The sequence below is a fragment of the Natrix helvetica genome, assembly GCF_964273705.1.
Source record: "Natrix helvetica genome assembly, chromosome: 2".
Lineage (NCBI taxonomy): Eukaryota > Metazoa > Chordata > Lepidosauria > Squamata > Natricidae > Natrix > Natrix helvetica.
The window spans coordinates 186,430,697-186,452,260 of record NC_138552.1 but is presented as its reverse complement, the minus strand read 5'-3'; the positions used below and the strand labels follow the sequence as shown (position 1 = coordinate 186,452,260).

The following is a 21,564-nucleotide window of genomic DNA, read 5'->3' as shown; positions in this document are numbered from 1 at the left end:
ACCTGCAGATAATCCTCAATTTATGACACCAATTGAATTAGGAATTTTGGTCATAAATCATTGCAATTGTAAGTTGGATCACCCACATGATCAGATTCAATTTTACGACTTTTTACAAATATTTTTAAATGGGTCACCATGGTCATTAAATGAATCATATGGTTGTAAATTCAAATCCTGCTTATCCAATGGGTGTTTTTTGAGTTTTCTTTGGCCAGAAAATGGCCAAAAAGTTACAAGATGTGACCGTGGGATCCTGCAACTGGTCGTAAATACAGACTGGTTGCCAAGCACCATAAATGTGATCACATGACTGTGGTGTGTCTATGTATATGTGTTTGATAGGTCGTACATGAATTTTTTGAGTCCATCATAACTTAGAATGGTAATTAAGCAAACACTCATAAGTCAAGGACTTATCTATATCTTTGTCCCATTCTTTCCTAAATCATATACATATATGTCTCTTCCTGCCTAACAAGAACTTGCACCTTTAATATTGCTGAAGAACTAATTGTGGACTTGGATAAACAAAGAAATTCAAGAATGAATGAGTTAGTGAGAAAACAGAGCAGTATATGCAATTTTATCAGAAATAAAAATGAAATCTCTGGATGATCAAAGGAAAAAAGAATTTTCAAAGTGGACAAATCTACCTAAACTTTGTACTCAAACATCTATAAATGGATAATTGGGGAAGAAAAGTAGATGGAAGCTTATCTTGAAGCATTACCCTAAGAAAGAACTGGAACTCCCATTAGCGCTGGCACTGATGATGTTAACTAGTCTGGTAATGAAATATCTGTAAGAAAACCACTAAGCTCAGAGAGCACCAAGGACCCTACAGTTCTGTCCTGAGCCACAAATATTCTTCTATATCAGCATCCCATTACTATCCCATTACTATCTACAGTAGGAAAGTTGGTGGGGAACTCCGCTGCCTACGGGAAGTTCATTTACAGGAGCAATACAGATAGGTCAGAAAATTGTACCAGGAACATATGAAAGAGACCTATTTATTGATGACTGGCTTTAGATTACCAGCTTTTGAATACAGGGTTCGATGTTAAATGAAAGGAAGATGAATCAGACAGATTGTTGGATAGCTCAGGTGGTATCAGCCATGTATTTTCTTAATATCAAGTAGTAGCTTCAGAGAGCAATTGCCCAATACCCTGTTTCCCTGAAAACAGGACCTTCCCGGATAATAAGCCCAATCGGGCTTTTGAGCACATGCGCTAAAATAAGCCCCCCTGAAAATAAGCTGTCCCTGAAAATATTGCAACACAGCAGCAGCCATGAGGTGAGCACGCTTGCCGCCTCCTGCACCTCAAAAATAATATGACCTCCCTGGGATCAAAAGAAAATAAGGCCCTCGGGGAAACACAGTAAACTTGCAGCTATTTGAAATTGCCACATAAAAGTGCTATATTCATGCCCCAAAGCACTTCCAGCTGCTTTCCCCACATTGTTTTAGAACTCCTGCACAGCTGTATTATTTATTCATTATAGAAATGTCTACTAGGAAAGGGAAAATCCCAAAACTTCCAGATTACTAAGTGACATACATATTAATCACCGTCTCTTGCTATAGATACAATATTATGCATACAAAATCTGTCTTTGTGTATGTTTGCATGTGTGAGCATAATCTCAACACAAACAAAATAAGCAATCAATTTTACCTTCCATGTTTCTTCTTTCCTGAAAAAGCAGAACCTTCTCTAAAGTTGACATTTTCCATGCTTTTTTCATCAACTGCCACCATAAGATTGTTATTATTGTCATTTGTTTGCTGCCCCTGTTGATGAAATGTTAGGGTCAAATGTATACACGCACCTTTACTTTTCTACATACAGTAAATATGAAATTATGAACACATGGACCTGTAAATAAACCCGCCATCCTGGGCCCAACATTTGGGAAGCCAGGCTCTGCCTGTCACAAGCCAGGACAAAGGGTGAGTGATGTCTGGTTTCCAGGGTTACAGGAGAAGACGGTCAATGGTTTTGAGGGTGGAAGAGGGCTTTTTACGCCCCAATGGCAGATAAAGAGGCAGAACCATCTTCTAGGAGAAGGGAAACTCTGATTTCAAACCTCCACTGCCTTGTGGGTACATCCACTACTGGAAAAGGCTTCAGGAGTCAACCTCGAGGCAAAATCCAGAGCCAGAGTCCTGGAAGCAGTTTGTGGCTGTATCCAACCACGTTCTGGTAACTTCTGTAACGCAGCTGGAACCAATCGTATCTGCTCTGCCGTTCCATTGGACTATTTCAGCGACAGTGAGAGGGGGGATCTGCTGCTTGGTTAACAGTCTATCCTCGTGCTCTGGAGAGAATACTCCAGCTTTACCTCTTTCCCAGAGCACGATACCATAGTCTTTTGAGACTGAAGGATGACAATGCAAAATGGACCTATAAATCCTTTCCCTCAATCTTATGTTTACATAACATATGACTTAGGAAAGTGAAAACAGCCAACATGCAATTCAAACATCTTTATTATGGTCTTTGACCAGTCTTTACAATAAAAAGGGGGAAAGGGAAATAGTTTAATACATCCATTAGTTAATGGAGAAGGGTAAAAGTAACAAGATAATAAAGTAGTATATCTAATTAAAAATTTTGCACAGTTGTAGAACGTGATCGTGGGACCCGGCAACCATCATAAATATATGTCAGTTGCCATGGGGATGCTGCAAAGGTCATAATTCATTTTTTTCAGTGCCATTGTATTTTTGAACAGTCATTAAATGAATTGGCTACTTGATATGGGAGTGTAGAGTTAGCATCCCTTAAAAAACAATAAGCATAAAATGTATCTATATGGCCCTTGTATTTAGAAAGGATTGGGGAGATCAGATGGCATAGGGCAGTGAAGCCTAACCTTTTTGTCATCATGTGCCAAAAGGAAGTGTGCGCGACAGCACGCATGTGCATACCCACACCCATAATGCAATGTGCATGCGACATCCCTGCATATGCCCAATCCCTGTGTGTGCATGGGATCCCCTCTTGTTTGGGGCCTAGCAGGCCTCCCTGAAGCTGCCTGGGACCAAAAACAGGGTGTGGGGGAGGATGCTGCACCCCCCCTTGGCCCATTTTGGGCCTAGCAGACACCCACCGCATCCCCCCTCCTGCATGCATGCGTGACCCCTGCGCATGCACACATGTCTCCCACATGTGTCCCGGTCCCACGCATGCATGGTAGAGATCCAAAAATCAGCTGGCTGGCAGGAGGCACACATGAATGTGTGGGGGAGCTGAGCTGGGGTGACAGCTCGCATGCCCGCAGAGAGGGCTCCGTGTGCCACCAGTGGCATGCATGCCATAGGTTCGCTATCACGGTCACAGGGCATCATAAAAAGGACATAGCCAAGAGTTTTGATCTCTCTGGATCCACAAGGGCAAAGTCTCTTAAAAAATCCCATAGTCTGGTTTCTCTTCAGATTATATAAATCTTTTGCCGCAATAAGTGATGAGACTGGTCTATCAGGGCAACCTGGTCTACCCAACTATGGGATGGAGTGTACTGCTTCTGCTTTCGCCTTTCAGCCCCAGTCCAGGAGCCTTCGCAGGCAGTCCCTTTCGCAACAAACTATTTTTGTGTTGAATTTTCACGATTTTTTTTTGCCAAAATGCATTTGTTTCATTTGCTGCCTAAGAAAGAACTGTCAGATAGAGTCTCTGTTATTACCTGATAGAGTTCTGGATTACGATAAAGCTTTTCCCAGATCTGACTGTAATGTTTCGAATGGAAAGAAGTCATAAAGGCAGATGTCATTGGCGGTGGTTCTAGCATAGCTACTGCTTGCTCCTGGAGAGTCTCCATCACATACTCCAGATTGGAAGCCTAGTTCGACACAACCACATACTTTCATTTAGGGGGGAAAAAAACTGTACAGTCCAAAGAACAAAGCTCTTGAGGCTAGCGCCAGGTTGGCTGGTTGCTTTCTAACAATGACTGCTGTAAAGCATTTTGTTTTATAATTTTCCAGCTCTCCTAGCAGGAAACATGTTTGCAAGTGAAATATTTCTGGTTAGGAAAAGGAAAGAATGATATTCATAAAAAACTAAAGTATGGGAAACTGCAAATATGTACTATTACATGTATGATATTGATATGTGATCAATTATTATTAGATTTTTATATGTAACTATATGTTACTGTCAGAGTGTGCACAGTGTGACTACTCTTTTGAGACAACCCAGGAGCAAAATACAGTATGTAGAGGTTTTGTCTTCTAACAGTGGTTAGAAAGACTTATATACACGTGTTAGGCAAATACCAGGCAATCAATCAATCTTCAACTCTACATGGCGAACCACAATGGAGATATAGAACATGAGGAGAAAAATGCACAAGGAGAGAGAGACACCCTCACATGGTCTCCCTTATATATATACAGCTTCTTAAAGTGGCAGTAACCCTCCCAACTCATCCTCATGTCATCATCTAGGTTTACAGCCTTACAGCAGCTGGTCAGCTATTAAATCATCATTACCTTAACAATTACCAATATGTACTTTTAACATTCATAATATTGAATATTTAATCACTTCCACACATTTGCTTGGGGCAGAAATGAGGAGGCTTTTTCCTGAGAGTTGGGAATCATGTGTTAGATACTACATGGACTCCATAGGAAACAGCTCCAAAAAAGTAGGATCCAGTGTCCTGTATGTTTATTGGAATCTGTGATAAACATCGGTGATCAACTATTAGAATTGGTGGGAGTTAGATTTAACTAATAGATTGGTTGCAAGTCAAAAGTAAGGTTATAGGAATGTCAAAATAATGTGAAAATCCAGGAGAACTATATTAAGGGAAATCTTCTAGAAAATAAGTTCCATGGTTTGGTAGAATAAACAAGATTCCCTTCCATCAGTGATTTTACATATTGTCTTAACACCCCAAAACTTCTGAAATTGTTTGAAGTGAAAGTATCATGTAATATTACTATGCATATTACAATGAATTTGAGAATGTCCTTAATATTCTGTTACCTACCAACCTGTAAAAAATAGTTTCTGTTTACCTGTAACAATTTTGATTGAATCTCTAGCTGTTCATCTACCTTTTTCCACTGTTTAAGTTTTATCAATAGTTTTTGTTGCCATGGATCTTGTCGAGGCTTAATCTGTCAGACAAGAGGTAGATATTCAAAGTAAAATACAGAAACTTAACTTTACTAATCTAGTAGTTGGTGAGGATTAACCATTTTTTATGTGTGAAAAAGAATACTGTGTTGGTAGAATATTTGTAGCTCAGGGTTGACCTATGGGGCCCTTGGTGCTCTGAACTTGGTGGCTTTCTTGCAAAGGTTTCATTACCAAACTAGGTAACATTATCAGTGCACTGGTGATGTTAATTTAGTAACGAGACCTCTGCAAGAAAATGTGCAGAGAGCATCAAGGGCCCTCCACCCTCCAGAATACTGGGCAGTCAATGCTGTGAAAGAAAACCGCATCTGCTCAGTCCACAATATATCTCCCTCTTCAAAGAGTGACCCTAATCACTTATATTAATCAGTGGAACAGCTTGCCTCCAGAAGTTGTGAATGCCCCAACACTGGAAGTCTTTAAGAAGATGTTGGATAGCTATTTGTCTGAAACGGTATAGGGTTTCCTGCCTAGGCAGGGGGTTGGACTAGAAGACCTCCAAGGTCCCTTCCAACTCTACTATTGTATTGTATTGTATTGTATTGTATATGTGAAGCAGAGGTGGGTTCCTACCAGTTCAGCCTGGTTCAGCCAAACTGGTAGTGGTTTGCTAGCCTGGGTCGCCGGAACCGGCAGCGACCCAGGCTGGCCACGCCTCCAAACCGGTTGCCCGGTCGGCATAGCATGTTTTCCCCCCCATTTTTTAATGTTCTGCGCATGCGCAGTCCTATTTATGGGCAACTGTGCACATGCACAGAGTGCGTGTCTGGCACAAGTGCAAGCAAAGCAAGAGCATGTGCGCAAAATTGCCAGCGCACCAAACCGGCAGTAATGCTGGTAGCAACCCACCCCTGATGTGAAACATCTTTTACGTTTAGTATATAGAAGTACAAGTTAAGTGTACTGATTTATTAAGTGAAAACAATCTAGCGAAGCTTGAGTCTGACAGCAGCCCTTTTATATGGAGCTGTCAGACCCTTCGACCAATAGGATTAAACCTCTGTTCCCGCCAGAACAGAGGACTTGGTGGAAACCACTGTAGTTAGCACAAGTATCTAACAAGAAGCATAATATTTAAGGTGATGCTCTTATATGGTTCTTCGCATACACCTATGCACACAAGACACATAATCTGTGTTCCTAAATATAAGTATATTTAATTTCAGTTTCACTCAGGATGATTATATAGCAGTTAGCTATTGAGAATTTGAGAAATTCAGAAGTTCAGATAGCTGCTTGCGTAGCTTGAAGTTGAAATATAGTTTTTACCTTTATAAAAGAGGTCCAATTTGCCCTCTTTTTCAAAGTCACATTGGAGTTCATTAGGCCCAATTTTTCTGATCCAGGGGTTCCAGCATCATAAACAGGAAATGTTCTCATTGTTTGCTGTTTATTGAAAATGCTCCTAAATTTATGTTTGACCTGAGGATGTTGGGGAGATCATGCTGATTAAGCTAGAAAAATTAACATTGCTTTACACTGAATTAATGTTACATCAGTACTAGGACAGAATTCACTTACAAAATACAGAAACATTATAATCAAGGAAGGTTGAGTTCACTGAAGTCTTGTTTACTTTAAACCAAATTTAATTCTACTGAACATAAGGGAAGGGAAGGGAAGATTGATAGGATTATTATATTCTTTTGCTGATGTTAAAATAAGTAATAGTTTGGATTGTTGCTTTTTAGCTATAGTCTTTCAGAAAAAAAAATCCAGACCTGCTAAAAACCTAAACACATAAGTACCTTTCATCAGTGTACAAGAAATTTAAAAAACCCAGGATTTTTATTACCATGGAAAAAAGTTCCATCTCCTTCCCAGAATGCTTCAAATTCTCTACATCATAATTAATATCCAGTTGAGAAAGCAGAAGTCTGAGCTGTGGTTTCAGTTGGTCAATTTCTGCAGTGTGTTGGGGAGGTGAGCTCTTTGCAACGGTTCCTTTACGAAATCAAAATTAATGGAAGAATATAAGAAACGTTAGAGCCTCGGGACTCTCAAGACAACCACTGCCCTCCAAATCTCATACTATAGGTGGCCTAAACTTTTGTGGCTCATTTTACACGTTGAAACACATGTTCTCAAAATTGTTTGTCTTTTCTGTCTAGTGCCATGATGGCAAACCTATGGTACGTGTGCCCAAAGTGGCACGCAAAGCCATGTCTCCCAGCACGCACAGTCGTGCCTGTTTGTCTTCTGAGTTTGTGGCATGCACGCACACATGACAATCAGCTGTCCTTCGGGTGCACAGCAGTGCTGAAAACCAGTGTGTGCATGCACGCTGGCTAGCTGATTGTGAGGTGCACATGTGCGCCAAAATCCAGAAGTTTGACTTTTCCAGTGTGCGATCCTTTCGCGTGTGTGGCAGTGCTGAAAACCAGCCTATGCATGCGCACTGGCCAGATGATTGTTGAGTGTGCATGTGCACTAGAACCCAGAAGTTCGGTTTTCCGGAGCATAGCCCCGACGAGCGCATGCACAGGACATTTCCATGTGAACATTTTGGCACGCAGCACCAAAAAAGGTTCGCCAGCACTGATCTAGTGGGATCTTTAAAAAGGCATAGAGTACAGTTAGGTTGCAAGATCTTAAAATAAACAAGGGCTTTTGAGGTGAACATTTCTTGTTTGGGCTGGCTGCGTGTTTCTCCCTGTTACCTAATGTCCTTTCCCTATTCATTTCCTTGTTAGGGTTTGTGTTGGTTTTAACTGTACACGATTAGAGTCGGTTCTAAGTTAAACAAACGAATAGGCAAATTGCTTGCTTGCTTGTTTAAAAGATTTGTAAACTGCTCTTTCCACAATCTGTGACCCCAGAAGATGTACACCAATAAAAATCAGAGAAGAAAAAAAAAAGGAAAATGAATACAGGTAGTCCTTGACTTATGACTACAATTGAGCCCACAATTTATGTTGCTAAGTGAGACAGTTGTTAAGTGAATCGCTGCAACTGTTAAGTTAGTAACATGGTTGTTAAGTGAACCTGGCTTCCCATTGACTCACAAAAGGTGATCACATGACCTCGGGCACTGCAACTGTTATTAATACATGCCAGTTGCCAAGCATTCAAATTTTGATCATGTGACCATGGGGATGCTGCAAAAGTCATAAGTATGAAAAACAGCCGTAAGTAATTTTTTCAGTGCCGTTGTAATTTGAATAGTTACTAAATGAACTGTTGTAAGTCAAGGGCCAGCTGTACAAGACAAGACCAAAATAAATGAGCAAAAAAGATTATTTTAATCTGGACCCCAAAATGAGAGACGGTGCTATAGGGAGAAAAACTGATTATGGGCAGAACACTAAGTTCTACTTTGTAGTTTAGTAGCCCAAATGTGAGCCTAATGCAAATTCTACTAAGAGACATTTTCAAGGTATATTTCAAACCCCAAATATAATTATGTTTCCCTGCACAGATGTCCTTTGCTTAGAAGTTTATTGATAGAAGTATTTTAATTACTGTGCAACAACTTGCTAAAGTTCAATCAGGTTCACCAGAATGTGTAGAACTGTAGGTAATCTAATTTGTTGTTTGATGGCTTGGCATGAATAAAGCCATCTGTGCTCCTACGCTGCACTTCACTCAGGCTTTGATTTTAATGTTTTACTTAATCATCTTCTCATTTAATCTATCCAATTGAAATCTATACTGTGCAGCAGATGAAGTTGTGGGCTTCATTGAATATCTTCGAAATAAATGGATTGGGATAACTTGCTACTGAAAGTAAACAGCAAAGAAACAAATCATTTAAATTATCTTTCTGGCTCCATAAAAGCCTATTTTCCTTTGAAATTATAGCCAGATATGAACTGAGTAGATTACAGAATCACATGGCCAGAATCCTGAAATGACCTTGGATTCAGTCTAAAGGTAGAATGTGCACATATTTGTTCATATTTGTTAATTCAATCTAAGACGTAATTGCAATATTGGTATAATCATGCTGGCAGACTTTGATTTACAACCATTCAGGAGACTGCTCATTACGATCATAAGTCTTGAAGGTCGTAAAATGAGACACCTACATAAGCAACCTGATGTTATGACTTTTTCTGCTAGGGAGTGTTTTTACCAAAAACTGGAAGTAAACACTGAATTTCGGCAAAAACACGGTAAACTCTGGCCCCATCCCCACTGGCTGTTTATAAACAGCTGTAAATGTATCTGAAATGTAGTCACCTGATTAAGGGATTGTGCAGCCAGGTCATAGGTATCTTTTGGGGAGTCTCTCATAACTTCAAACTTGAATTGATAGCTAAGCAATTGGTGGTAAGTCAAGGACAACGTAAAATAGCAGTAAGCCTACTGGAATGGGACTGGGGAGAGCCAGGTTCAAAGTTCTCCTCAATAGTAGAGTTCCCTGGATAATTTGGGTTTAGTCATTCTCTCTCTTAGCCTAGTCCAGGGGTCGGCAACCTTAAACACTCAAAGAGCCACAAAGGTCCTAACCGGAAGCCCCCTGTTAAATTCTGGAGCCGACCGGAAGTCTGGTTCCCCCACCATAGAGTCTCCTCCTAGCACGGTGTTCTTTTTCCTCTACTTGTCCTAACTGAAAGCCATATCAATTGTGGAGCCGACCGGAAAACTCACCCCTTGCCATAGAGTCTCCTCCTGGCGCGCCATGCTTTCCCCCCCTCAACCAGAAACTCCTCTCAAAATTGTGGCGCTGACCGGCAACAGGGAGCCACGGCAGAGGAATGAAAGAGCCACATGCGGCTCCAGAACCGCGGGTTGCTGACCCCTGGCCTAGTCTTACCATCAGAGTTTGTTATAAGGAGGTAAAGGTCTATCAACACTGCTTTGAGTACTGAGAGGATATTATATCCCGAGGAAATGTTAAATATAAATAGTATATATTTATATGTATGTTTATAGCATGTGTATATGTGTGCTATGTATGTATTTGGGTAAATATATACTTTCTCTTGAGAGCAGGTAACAGAATATCTTATCTTCTTATCTCTTGTCTTGTCTTATTATCATTTTACCTTACATTACCTTATCATACCATGAATCAGTATTTTTCCAATTCTCCTGTTCTAATTTTGAGAAACATGGAAAGACTGGAAAACATGTTCTCTCTAAAAAAATTCAGGAAGACATCTAGCTCTGTTTAGCAGGTAGACTCCTACAGCATGGCTGTTGGGCAAAAACGATTATTTCGTATAGAAACCACTGAGGGAGATAAAGAGATCCATGATCAGTCTCTCAGCTAATTTGTGTAGTCCCCAGAGCCCTTCAAGACTGTGGCTCTCACAGTATACATATATCATTATTCCTTACCCTCCGTGGCTAAAGTGCTAGGTTGGACAGAGACCTGCATCCTGGGAAACAAAAAATCCATTTTTCCAGAAGCTTTGGATTTATCTCCATCACCTTGAAATGGATATCTGTCAATGGTTATCTCTGTCCTGTGAGAGATAGGCAAGTGTTGGAGTACCTATAGATTTGAGCACAAGTTTTACATTCGTTATATGTCTTTAAAGCAGAAGATAATACACATTTAATTAATACTTTTTATACTTCTCCCCAAAGAATGATAGAAACTGTTGTTTTATGGGAAATGGACTAAGAGGCCCAGCTTTTGTAAAGAAATACAATTTAGGGAATCCTGCCTAGGACATTTTGAAATATGCTGTTCAACTAAGGCTATTTCTTCTTTTTTATATTGGTTGGAGACATAAACACCTCTACGAGACTGTTATCTCAGAAAATGTAGGCTGCATCTTGCTATTAATAAAAATATTATTATAAACTCCAGTTTCCTCAGGAAAGGATGTTTCATGTTTTATATACTAGCCAAAGTAAAGCAATAAGAATGGACCCTGACCACTTTCTCATTTAGTTATTAAATTCATTCTTATTGTATGATATTAGGAACTGATGTTCAGCAATGTCTGGAGAGCTCCAGACTCCCTATCTATTACGGAGAAAGATAATCTCATATTTCCTTGAGGTCCAATCAGTTTATGGGGCACATTATCATGCTAATCAAATTTATACTACAGTAAATGCTTTAGCCTACAAGGGTTTGAGTTCTTCAGGCTACTCCTTTGAAAAATGTCCATATAAGAATGCAATCTCAGTAGAAACATTTACAAATCTTTAGTTCTTTATCTACTGCTATCTAATTATAGAATAAATATTGAACTCTTTATGGCTGGTCCTGATGCCTAGCATCTGAAAAAAGAGCTGCTTTTCAAGGAATCCAATTAATGCTCAAAGGTCTAGATTTGGGAAGGAGAAAGGGACCCAGACTTTGCCATTTTTGCCATGCTGCCATTTTACATTTTGTAATTAGAATTTTAACACAACCTCTATAAGTGTCCTTTAGCAGAAATGTATGAATACCCTGTTTCCCTGAAAATAAGACCTTCCCGGATAGTAAGTCCAATCGGGCTTTTGAGCATGTGCACTAAAATAAGCCCTCCCCCTATTGCAACACAGCAGCAGCCATGAGGTGACTACACTCGCCGCCTCCTGAGCCTTAAAAATAATAAGACCTCCCTGAAAATAAGGCCAAGCGGTTATTTCGGGGGTCAAAAGAAAATAAGACCCTGTCTTATTTTTGGAGAAACCCGGTATTAATCGTGAAATGGGATTCAACTTCCCCATAATGCTTCATGGAGTCTTTCAGGCTAATAAGCCATTATTTTACCTGGAGATAGGCATGGATGGTTTTAAGTGAATGCAAATGACATATCAGCCATTGTGTGTAGATCATCAAATCTTCCTGGGTCACCAGGTTTATAGGAATTTCTTTTCCAGTCAGAAAGCTCTCTCGTACACTTGAGAGTCTTGCAGCCCTTTGAATGGCATCATTATACTCCTGCATAATTTGAGCCACTTGTTTCTACAAAGAGAAGAAAAAGATGGAAGCGGTTTTCTTGTCCCAGGAAGATGGAATTAACGAACTACCTAGAACATCAAGCAACATTATCAAACAATATGATACCTTCAGCCGCTTGAGTGCATTCATCAGGTTCTGACCAGTTCTGGAGAACCGGTAGTGGAAATTTTGAGTAGTTTGGAGAACTGGTAAATACCAGCTCTGATTAGCTCCGCCCCCATCTATTCTCTGCCTCCCGAGTCCAAGCTGATCGGGGGGGGGGGGAGAGAGAATGGGGATTTTGCAGTAACCTCCCCCTGGAGTGGGGAGGGAATGGAGATTTTACAGTATCTTTCCCATGCCATGCCCACGAAGCCACACCCACAGAACCGGTAGTAAAAAATTTGAATCCAACCACTGGTGCGCTCCAACAGCATCTTTGGGGGCTTTGCAAAATAAGTTGATTTGGTGAGAAGTAGCATAATTTTTGTGTTATTTTTGCAGATACATGAATGTACTATAAGATATGGTTGCCAGAAACTAAGTTTATCCACAAATGAAACATTTTAAGAATTATTGCACTGAGATTTATTTATTTATCACATATATATGGCCATAAATCTTTGTTGCTATTTTTTCCCTTAATAGTGTGGTATCTGACAAAGAAGGAAGATTAAAGTATATTCTGTCTCTTATTTTCTTAGAGTACTTACAGTTATTTACAGTAACTCTATATAAGGTGACAGTAAAAGGTTGTCAGTATATCTAACACCCAATGTTGATTTAATTTGTTTTCTTGAACTTTATAGAGATTTAGATTAGATAATCCTTGTGCTCCCTTCCTATTCCACAGTTCTATGATTCTATCAAAATTCTTTTTTACTTTAAAGAGGTACATCATCAAAATTCCCCTTCTTGCTTATTTAATAAATAACTTAGTTTGTCACAAGGTTGCAGGGTCATATCCTATCTTGTCTTCCCTCTGCCCAACAGTTATCAGTGTCTCTTCTGTTTTAACTACCTCCACTTTATTTTAGCTTCCAGTAGCCTTAGCTTCTGGCAATTCCTTATATGTCTTTTACAAGAATAAGAAACACTCTTTCATTACAATATCCTAGACTTCCCTTTTCTACAAGGCTTTTTTTACAGGATCACTTCAGTTTAAAAAATGAAAAATGAAGCTTAATGGCCCCGTTAGCAAGGGCCTTTAAAAAAATAATAATAAATATAAGCAAATTGCCAATGAAGTATTATTTTTAATTTTTATTTTCAGGAATGCCTTCAAGACCCACAAATATCCTTTCAAAATCTTGGGAAGTTGTTTGTTTATTTTCAAATTTTTAAACCATCCATCTCCTTCAGAGTATCAAAAAGTTTGCCTAGCGCTATGAAGGGTTTTTTCCCTACTTATAAAAAGTCTTGCTGAGAACTAAAAGCATAACATTTGTTGGGAATCAATGATTTCTAAAACTAAATTTATCTCTTTGGCACCACCTTAAGCTTCAACAATTCTTCCTACTGGCTGGTATAACTAACAAAATGCTTAACATCACATTATTGATCCACTGAACTCCTGGTTTTAGAACCGATCTATACATGGAACACATACACGTTACAATTTCTATAGTTACTATCTATCCTATAGATATTCAATATATATAGATATTCTATACATTCTATGTTCTATAGAGCAGTGATGGCAAAGCTTCTCAGTACTGAGTGCCGAAAAGGGAGCATGCACGCTTGTCTGGGCCACAACCTGGAAGAGGAGCCGCCCAGGGGGCATGTGCTCACCTGAAAATGAACGTACGGTTTCCGGGGCGTGCATGCTTGCTGGCTGCTAGTTTTCTGGTTACTGGGACACATGCACACGATGATCGGCTGGCCAAGGCGCTTGCTCATGCCGGAAAAAGGAAAACCAGCTCTTCCAGTTTCCAGCACTGTCCCATGCACGAAGGCCAGCTGATCGTCGTGCATGCATGTGTGCCAGAAACATGGAAGAGAAATGTGTGCCACCCGGCTCCGCGTGCCACTTTGGGCATGCATGTCATAGGTTTGCCATCACGCTATAGAGTCTATTCTATACATTATATAGTTAATTCTATAGAAATTATTTTTATTGGTAGACTTTAAAAACCCTACAAGGTTTTTAATTTATTATGTAGGAAAATGCCATTTTTCTCAAACTAAACTGAATTTATAGAAGGGAAAATTCTATAGCTTTGCCTCCGCACTTAACAAACATTAAATCATATTTATGTTCATTTGAAAATAAACATTTTACATTATATTTAACAATTGTGCAAACTTTGAGATCTCATACCTGGTAGAAAGGGTACAGTTGTTCAATAATACTACTGTGCTGACAAAATCTTTTCCATCTTAGCATATGTAAGTATTTGCTTTGGACTAACTGTGGGATCCTGTCAATGTAAAACTTTGTAAAAAAAATAAGAGATTTTTTTACAGATTAAAATTACAATTTTACTTCTGAAAAAAACTATGCATCATAATAATAATAAAATAATAATAATAATAAAAATTTATTTGTTAGCCGCACCCTCTCCCGAAGGACTCGGGGCGGCGTACAATAAAAACATATAAAGTACAAATATGGACAATACATACACAGAATAGACATATACATGAAGGAGGTAGACAGATAGATGGAAACAATTAAGATCACAGTTTAAAATCCCCTAAATAAAATCACAAAATTAAAAAACCCGTCAGGAGCGATATCATCAAACTATGGTTGAGCCAGGCCAGCTACTTGGAATAGGTGGGTCTTGAGCTTTACACGGAAGGCGCGGAGGTCAGAGGTAATCCTAATATCCGGGGGGAGGTCATTCCACAGGGCTGGGCCCGCCACAGAGAAGGCTCTGCTCCTAGGCGCCGCCCCCCGGCACTGTCTGGTGGACGGCACCTGGAGAAGTCCCTCTCTGTGTGAGCGAATTGGTCGCAGGGATGTATGGGGCAGAATACGATCCCGCAGGTATCTAGGTCCTGAGCCATGGAGCGCTTTAAAGATCGTTATCAAGACCTTGAAACGCACCCGATAAATAACTTCCTAAATAAATAACTTCCTTGGAATATCATTCACATACACATTGGCTCATTGTCCACCTCAAACTTTAAAAAAATTCAATACAAAATATAGTAGTATAGCCTTTATTGTCATCATATATACAATGAAATTGGAAATATGGGCAATCAGAGGCATAACTTTGAGGAATTTAGAGACTGAGAAGCCATAATATGCCAAGATTTTTTTGGCGGAAAATTTAGGGTAAAAAAAAAAACCCCTTCAAACGTGAAAAAGCAAAGTTTACCTGATACAATAACAAGGGTAAGCTTTCTGGTGTATATTCTCTTTTTAGACAGCTATCTAGCTCCCTCTTCAGGACATCAGTCTGAATTACAAGAGGCTTTGCCTCCGCAACCTGAGAAAAATCAACAACAGCGTAAAATTATTCAGCAATATTGAATATAGAGTATGCTTATAGTATTGTGGGATCTGTTAAATTGTAGAAAATGCTGTTTATTAGCGATCAGAACATTCTAGTGACAATTTTTTAATTCGATAAAATAATTACAAAAAATCAGAAATAAGCTTCTCCAGTTTGAATAATTTAATTTAATTTAATTTAATTTAATGCTTCTAGACCGCCCCCTCTCCCGAAAGGGACTCGGGGCGGTGTACAGTTCATACAAAATATATCAGATACAATAAAATTAAGTATGTACAATTGACAGTTGACATGGAGGAGGTAAGAATGTCATTAAAAGAACTGTACAAAGCAGATTAAAATAAGTTCAAACCCCTAAAAACAAATACAGTGAATTAAAAACCCCTAAAATAACCAGATATAGTGCGTTTGCCAGGAGGGACAGTTGAATTATGCCAGGCCTGCTAATCGGAACAGGTGGGTCTTCAGTTTTTGCCGGAAGGAGCGGAGGTCAGAAGTGGTTCTAATGTCGGGGGGGAGGTCATTCCAGAGGGTTGGGCCCATCACAGAGAAGGCCCTACTCCTCGGTGTCGCCCGCCGGCATTGTCCAGTGGATGGCACCAGGAGAAGTCCCTCCCTGTGTGAGCGTATTGGCCGCAGGGATGTATGTGGGAGGATGCGATCCCGCAAGTAACTAGGTCCCGTGCCATGGAGCGCTTTAAAGATGGTAATCAGCACCTTGAAACGCACCCGGAAAACCACAGGTAGCCAATGCAGCTCGCGCAGGAGAGGTGTTACGTGGGAGTACCTCGTACTCCCCATCACAGCCCGCGCGGCTGCATTCTGAACTAACTGCAGTCTCCGGGCGCGTCCCAAGGGCAGCCCCATGTAGAGAGCGTTGCAGTAATCCAGGCGGGACGTCACCAGCGCATGAGTGACCGTGCGTAGGGCATCCCGGTCCAGTAGGGGGCGCAATTGGCGCACCAGGCGAACCTGGTGGAACGCCCCCCTTGCCACGGCCGCCACATGGTCATCCATTGACAGCCGGGCATCAAGGAGGACGCCCAAATTGCGCGCCCGTTCCACAGGGGGCAACTGCTCGCCCCCTATGGCCAGCGATGGAATCAGCTGGCTGAATCGAGGTGCCGGTAGCCACAGCCACTCAGTCTTGGAGGGGTTGAGTTTAAGTCTGTTGTCCTCCATCCAGACCCCGACGGCCTCCAAACACCGGGACATTACTTCGACAGCCTCGTTGGGGTGGTTTGGAGTTGAAATATACAGCTGAGTATCATCAGCGTAGAGGTGATACTCAACCCCAAAACCACGGATGATCTCACCCAGCGGCTTTACATATGTGTTGAACAGGAGAGGCGAGAGGACCGACCCCTGTGGCACCCCACAAGTGAGTGGCCTCGGGGTCGACCTCTGTCCCCCTGTCAACACACATTGCCTCCGGTCGGAGAGGTAGGAGCCGAACCACCGCAAAACGGTACCTCCGACTCCCATCCCCTCCAACCGGCGCAATAGGATACCATGGTCGATGGTATCAAAAGCCGCCGAGAGGTCTAATAGGACCAGGATAGAGGAGCAACCTCTATCTCTGGCCCTCCAGAGATCATCAACCAACGCGACCAAGGCTGTCTCTGTGCTGTGCCCAGGTCGGAAGCCGGACTGGCGTGAGTCTAGATACTCGGATTCGTCAAGGTGTCGTGGAAACTGCTGGGCCACCACATTCTCAACAACCTTCGCTAGAAACGGAAGGTTGGAGACTGGACGATAGTTAGCTAGCTCCATTGGGTCGAGTGAGGGCCTCTTAAGTAAGGGCCTCACCACCGCCTCTTTCAAGGCGGTTGGTAAGGATCCCTCACCCAATGAGGCATTCACCAGGCCCAGAAGCCAGCCTCGTGTCACCTCCCAAGATGCCAGTACCAACCAGGAGGGACACGGGTCCATTAAACATGTGGTGGGTCGCAGCCGTCCACGCAACCTATCTAAATCCTCGGGGGCAACAGAATCAAACTCCTCCCAGGATGGTCTCACAAGACTCGCTGTTGGCGGCTCGTCTGGTCCACTGAGTGGGGCCCATCCGCTCCGGATCTGAGCGACTTTGTCCTGCAGATATTCCCCAAATTCCTCTGCTCTGCCCTGTAAAGGTGCCCCCTGCGTCCCCTGTGACAAGAGGGAGCGGGTCACCCTAAACAGGGCAGCAGGGCGGTTATCCGCGGACGCAATAAGGGTGGCACAATATCTACGTTTGGCCGCCCTTAATGCCACCAGGTAGGTCCGCAAGTAGGATCTTACCTGTGTTCGATCAGATTCGGAGCGTGAGGACCTCCACCTGCTCTCTAGACGTCTCCTGTGACGCTTCATCACCCTCAGCTCCTCGGTATACCAAGGAGCCCGGGTGAGTCGCTGCCGCAGGAGAGGTCGCAAAGGCGCAATCCGGTCCAAGGCCCCAGCCGCCGCCCTATTCCAGGCGGCCGCTAGGTCCTCCGACCGAGCGCGGGTCAGGGCTACAGGTAATGGCCCAAGCTCCGTCTGGAACCTATCCGGCTCCATCAGGCGCTTGGGGCGGTACCAGCGTGGACCGTCTGGTCCCGCCTCCTCGCGGTGGGGGGTAGCGCCAGGGAAGTTAAGCCGGAGACATGAGTGATCTGACCATGACAGGGGTGTAACAGTAAAATCCCCTCTACCCAGATCACTCGTCCACTGCTCAGATACAAAGACAAGGTCCAATGTGTGGCCTCCTTCGTGTGTGGGGCCCTGAATTAACTGGGTCAGGCCCATGGCTGTCATGGAAGCCATGAACTCCCGAGCTACCTCAGATGCTGCTCCCGTCGACGGCAGGTTGAAATCTCCCATGACCATAAGCCTGGGGATCTCAACCGCCGTCTCCGAGATCAGCTCGAGGAGCTCGGGCAGGGCTGCTGATGTATAGCGAGGAGCCAAGTATACAATCAGCAAACCCAACTGCCTCCGTGGCTTAACAACAGGCAAAAGAAATAAGAGGTATGACTTCTGGATTATGTTGTGATTTTTTTTTTTACAGTGATGCATTTCTAATTTACCTGTAAACATTTTTTCAGGGTCCACTCCCTTTCTCTTCTGAAATAATCAACGTTTTTTGGAAGGGACACAGAACTATGAAAATGATGAAATATTATTGTAGTGTAAACCAAAGCAGAATTAGCAATAAAACATACGGTATGTGAAATGATTTAATAGCTGCAAAATATATAGAATGAATTGAACAATAATCACATGGAAACTCAAGGATTTCATACAGCTTGTACCACCAATATCCACGGACTGAGACTTTCAAGTCAATATTTATTCCCACCTACTCTTGTAAAATATATTATTATTTCCAACTACTGGAATTTTTCTGCTAAAATTAAAAAGTCAGTTCAGCTTTGCCAGACTTCATTATTCCCACTTAGTAGAGGGGCTTGGGATACAGATTAATCCATTTTATTAATCACAAGCAGAACAAATATTAGAATACTAATTGAACAAATGTGTCGCAATTGATGTGGGAAATTGATTATTTGAGAAAGTCAGCAACTGTATTTTGAACAGAGCATCTCTTTCAATAGAATGCAGTCGAGAGGAGCATGCTAAGGCCCTAATTCTAAACTGGTGCCATGAAATTCTCTAAAGGAGGTCACACAGTAGTAAATACCTCCATGAATTGTGAGAATGAAATGAAATGAAAAAAGTTTGGCGAAGGATTACACTGTGGGGTAAATGTCCCAAAGGTGCTTTTTCAAGAGGCAACTGAACTTTCTGGTTTTTCAGCAAAGCTATGTGGCCCTTTACGAAACAGCTATGGTCCTAAATAAGAAATGATGTTTTTACCAATGTGGAGTTCCCTGTAAGATCCCATTTCCTTCAATTTCTGTCTTCAGTTCAGTCAGCTGCACAGCTAATGCTTTCTCTACCTGTTGGACTCTCTCAGTAGAAGAGATCTTATAAATTTCATCCATTTGGTCTTGTAACATAAAGAGAAAGTGTAGATAAACTTATATTCAATTTTCAACAATACAGTTTCATAACAAGCATTTTAGAAGTAAGTGCATAAATATAATGCACACAAACCAAAGAAATAAATTATAATGTATGACGTTTCATTTCTTGTTTCAGGACAAAAGCAGAAGTGTAACTACCTTTTCATGTTAACTGACCAGTTTAGATATTAAAACAATACATGCCACAAAAGTAAAAAGGCCAGTTACTTAAACAATTTAGTGACATTGCTTTTATTTGCATTGTGAATTGCAACAGGACAATTTCAAGCTGCAAATGCATATTATCTGTTGCATTCTATTACTTGAAACTGAGTTGGCATTTCGAAAAACCAAATGATCATTTGGATTAGCTGTGTCTGAACCTGAAAGCAAGTTCTGCATATCTTCTAGCTGTGATTCAAGCTTCCTTTATGTCACTAATAGGAAAGAGAAGATGATCTGAAAATTATCCTTTAGTTTTTTTCCTGGCTCACTTATTCAAAGCATGTACACCCCAATACCCAAGAATTGGTTATTGGTTGATGATACTAACTACTAAAACATCACTCTGGTTTATTCTGACCAAGCTGAAAGCTAATTACCTCTATCAGTGTAAAGTACTTATTTGTTAAATTTCTAGGCTGCATCCCTCCCAATTATTCTGGGCAGCTTTACAGAATGAAAAAAAAGACAAATAATATCCATAAAACAGCAACTATTCAGAGATCAAAAATACCTATTATATAGTGTTTACACAAAAACAGATAAGGTATTTTCATGTCATATACTAACTGGGTTCACACATCATTATTGCTGGTTTTATAATGGCTCACTGAATGAAGCATAATTTAGCAAGATTGTGCAAATTATAATCCATAAAATATGTCTTATAAATTACCATTTCACACATTATGGTAAGACCAAACCAAATGCAATCAATTATGTTATATGAACTAAACTCTTGATCATTCTCAGTACTGCCACATTTGGCCTCATTAATATCGGATCTACATCAGCAGATTTTATAGCATTCTAAAGTGCTATAACATTATAGCACAAAAGAACTTTGAAAGAAAAGAAATATACATATTCCTGGCCTAGTTACCCAAACCATTAGAAACTTTGACAGGCCTACAAATTTATTTTAGCAGTTAAAGGATAGTTTGTTAGGTACTGAGACTGTTATATGTTGCCTGTTTGAAATACATCAGATTCCTTGCTTAGTATTAGTACAGAATATTTCATAGGGGTAAAAAATTGACTTAATATATCTATTGCCTCAAATGTCAATTCCATGACAAATTCTGTCCTCTGTTTGTTCTTACTGTGGTGGCAATTATTTAATTTATATGTAAGCTTTCTTTCAAGAAACTCAAGGGGGTAATACATCATTTTCTTTTTCTCCATTTTCTCCCCTCAAAATCAGATTGTGAGATAGCTAAAAGCATAGTGATCGGTGCAAGGCAGAGTAATAAGGTTAATGACTGAAAGGAATTTGAAACAAGTCACGTCCAACACTGCAATTAATGCAGAACAGTGAGTGCATTTTTCTAACACTGCTTCACATCTTTGGCTCATTCTGGTGAGTTGAAACGCAAGTCTTTTAAAAGGTTTTAATTTTTATTATTTTATCCTGACATTTTATATATAATTCAAGGCAGCAAGAATGTAACTAATCACCAGTATCAAATCAAATCAAATCTTTATTATGGTCATAGAACAATATAATCATTTGTATCAGGGATTTTGATAATTACGTAGAATTGTCCATTTCTCCTCTTTGAGCATGACTCTATAGTCCCAGCTCTTAACTTAATTAGTGTAGCTTTTATATAGAAAGTGACTCTCAATGTGATTTGGGTAGCACAATTTCTATCAGAATAAATCATATGGGCTCTACTTATATAAGCTACAGCTGAACCCACACAGATAATTTCCTATTGACTTACGGAAAAGCACATCCCTTTTCCTGACTTGTTGCCCAAAGCCACACAACAAATCAAATGTGGAAAATGCAATGCAATTTCTTCCCATGGCATGGGACCTAGTTACCTGCGGGATCGCATCTTACCTCACACATCCTCACAACCAATCCGCTCTCACAGGGACTCCTC

The 21,564-nt window shown here is 40.9% G+C and overlaps 1 protein-coding gene across 1 annotated transcript; it reads right to left on the bottom strand.

Annotated features, from left to right (window-relative positions):
• Window positions 1-1,681: 1,681 nt before the first annotated feature.
• On the bottom strand, window positions 1,682-19,852 carry LOC309387420 (uncharacterized protein C6orf183; the record flags this gene model as incomplete). The annotated part of the gene is made up of 11 exons (XM_081943898.1): window positions 1,682-1,801; window positions 3,697-3,852; window positions 5,039-5,140; window positions 6,432-6,584; window positions 6,958-7,106; window positions 10,449-10,605; window positions 11,824-12,018; window positions 15,327-15,437; window positions 18,512-18,584; window positions 19,302-19,434; window positions 19,774-19,852. The coding sequence occupies 11 exons, from the start codon at window positions 19,850-19,852 to the stop codon at window positions 1,682-1,684; spliced, it is 1,428 nt and encodes a 475-aa protein (XP_081800024.1).
• Window positions 19,853-21,564: the final 1,712 nt, after the last annotated feature.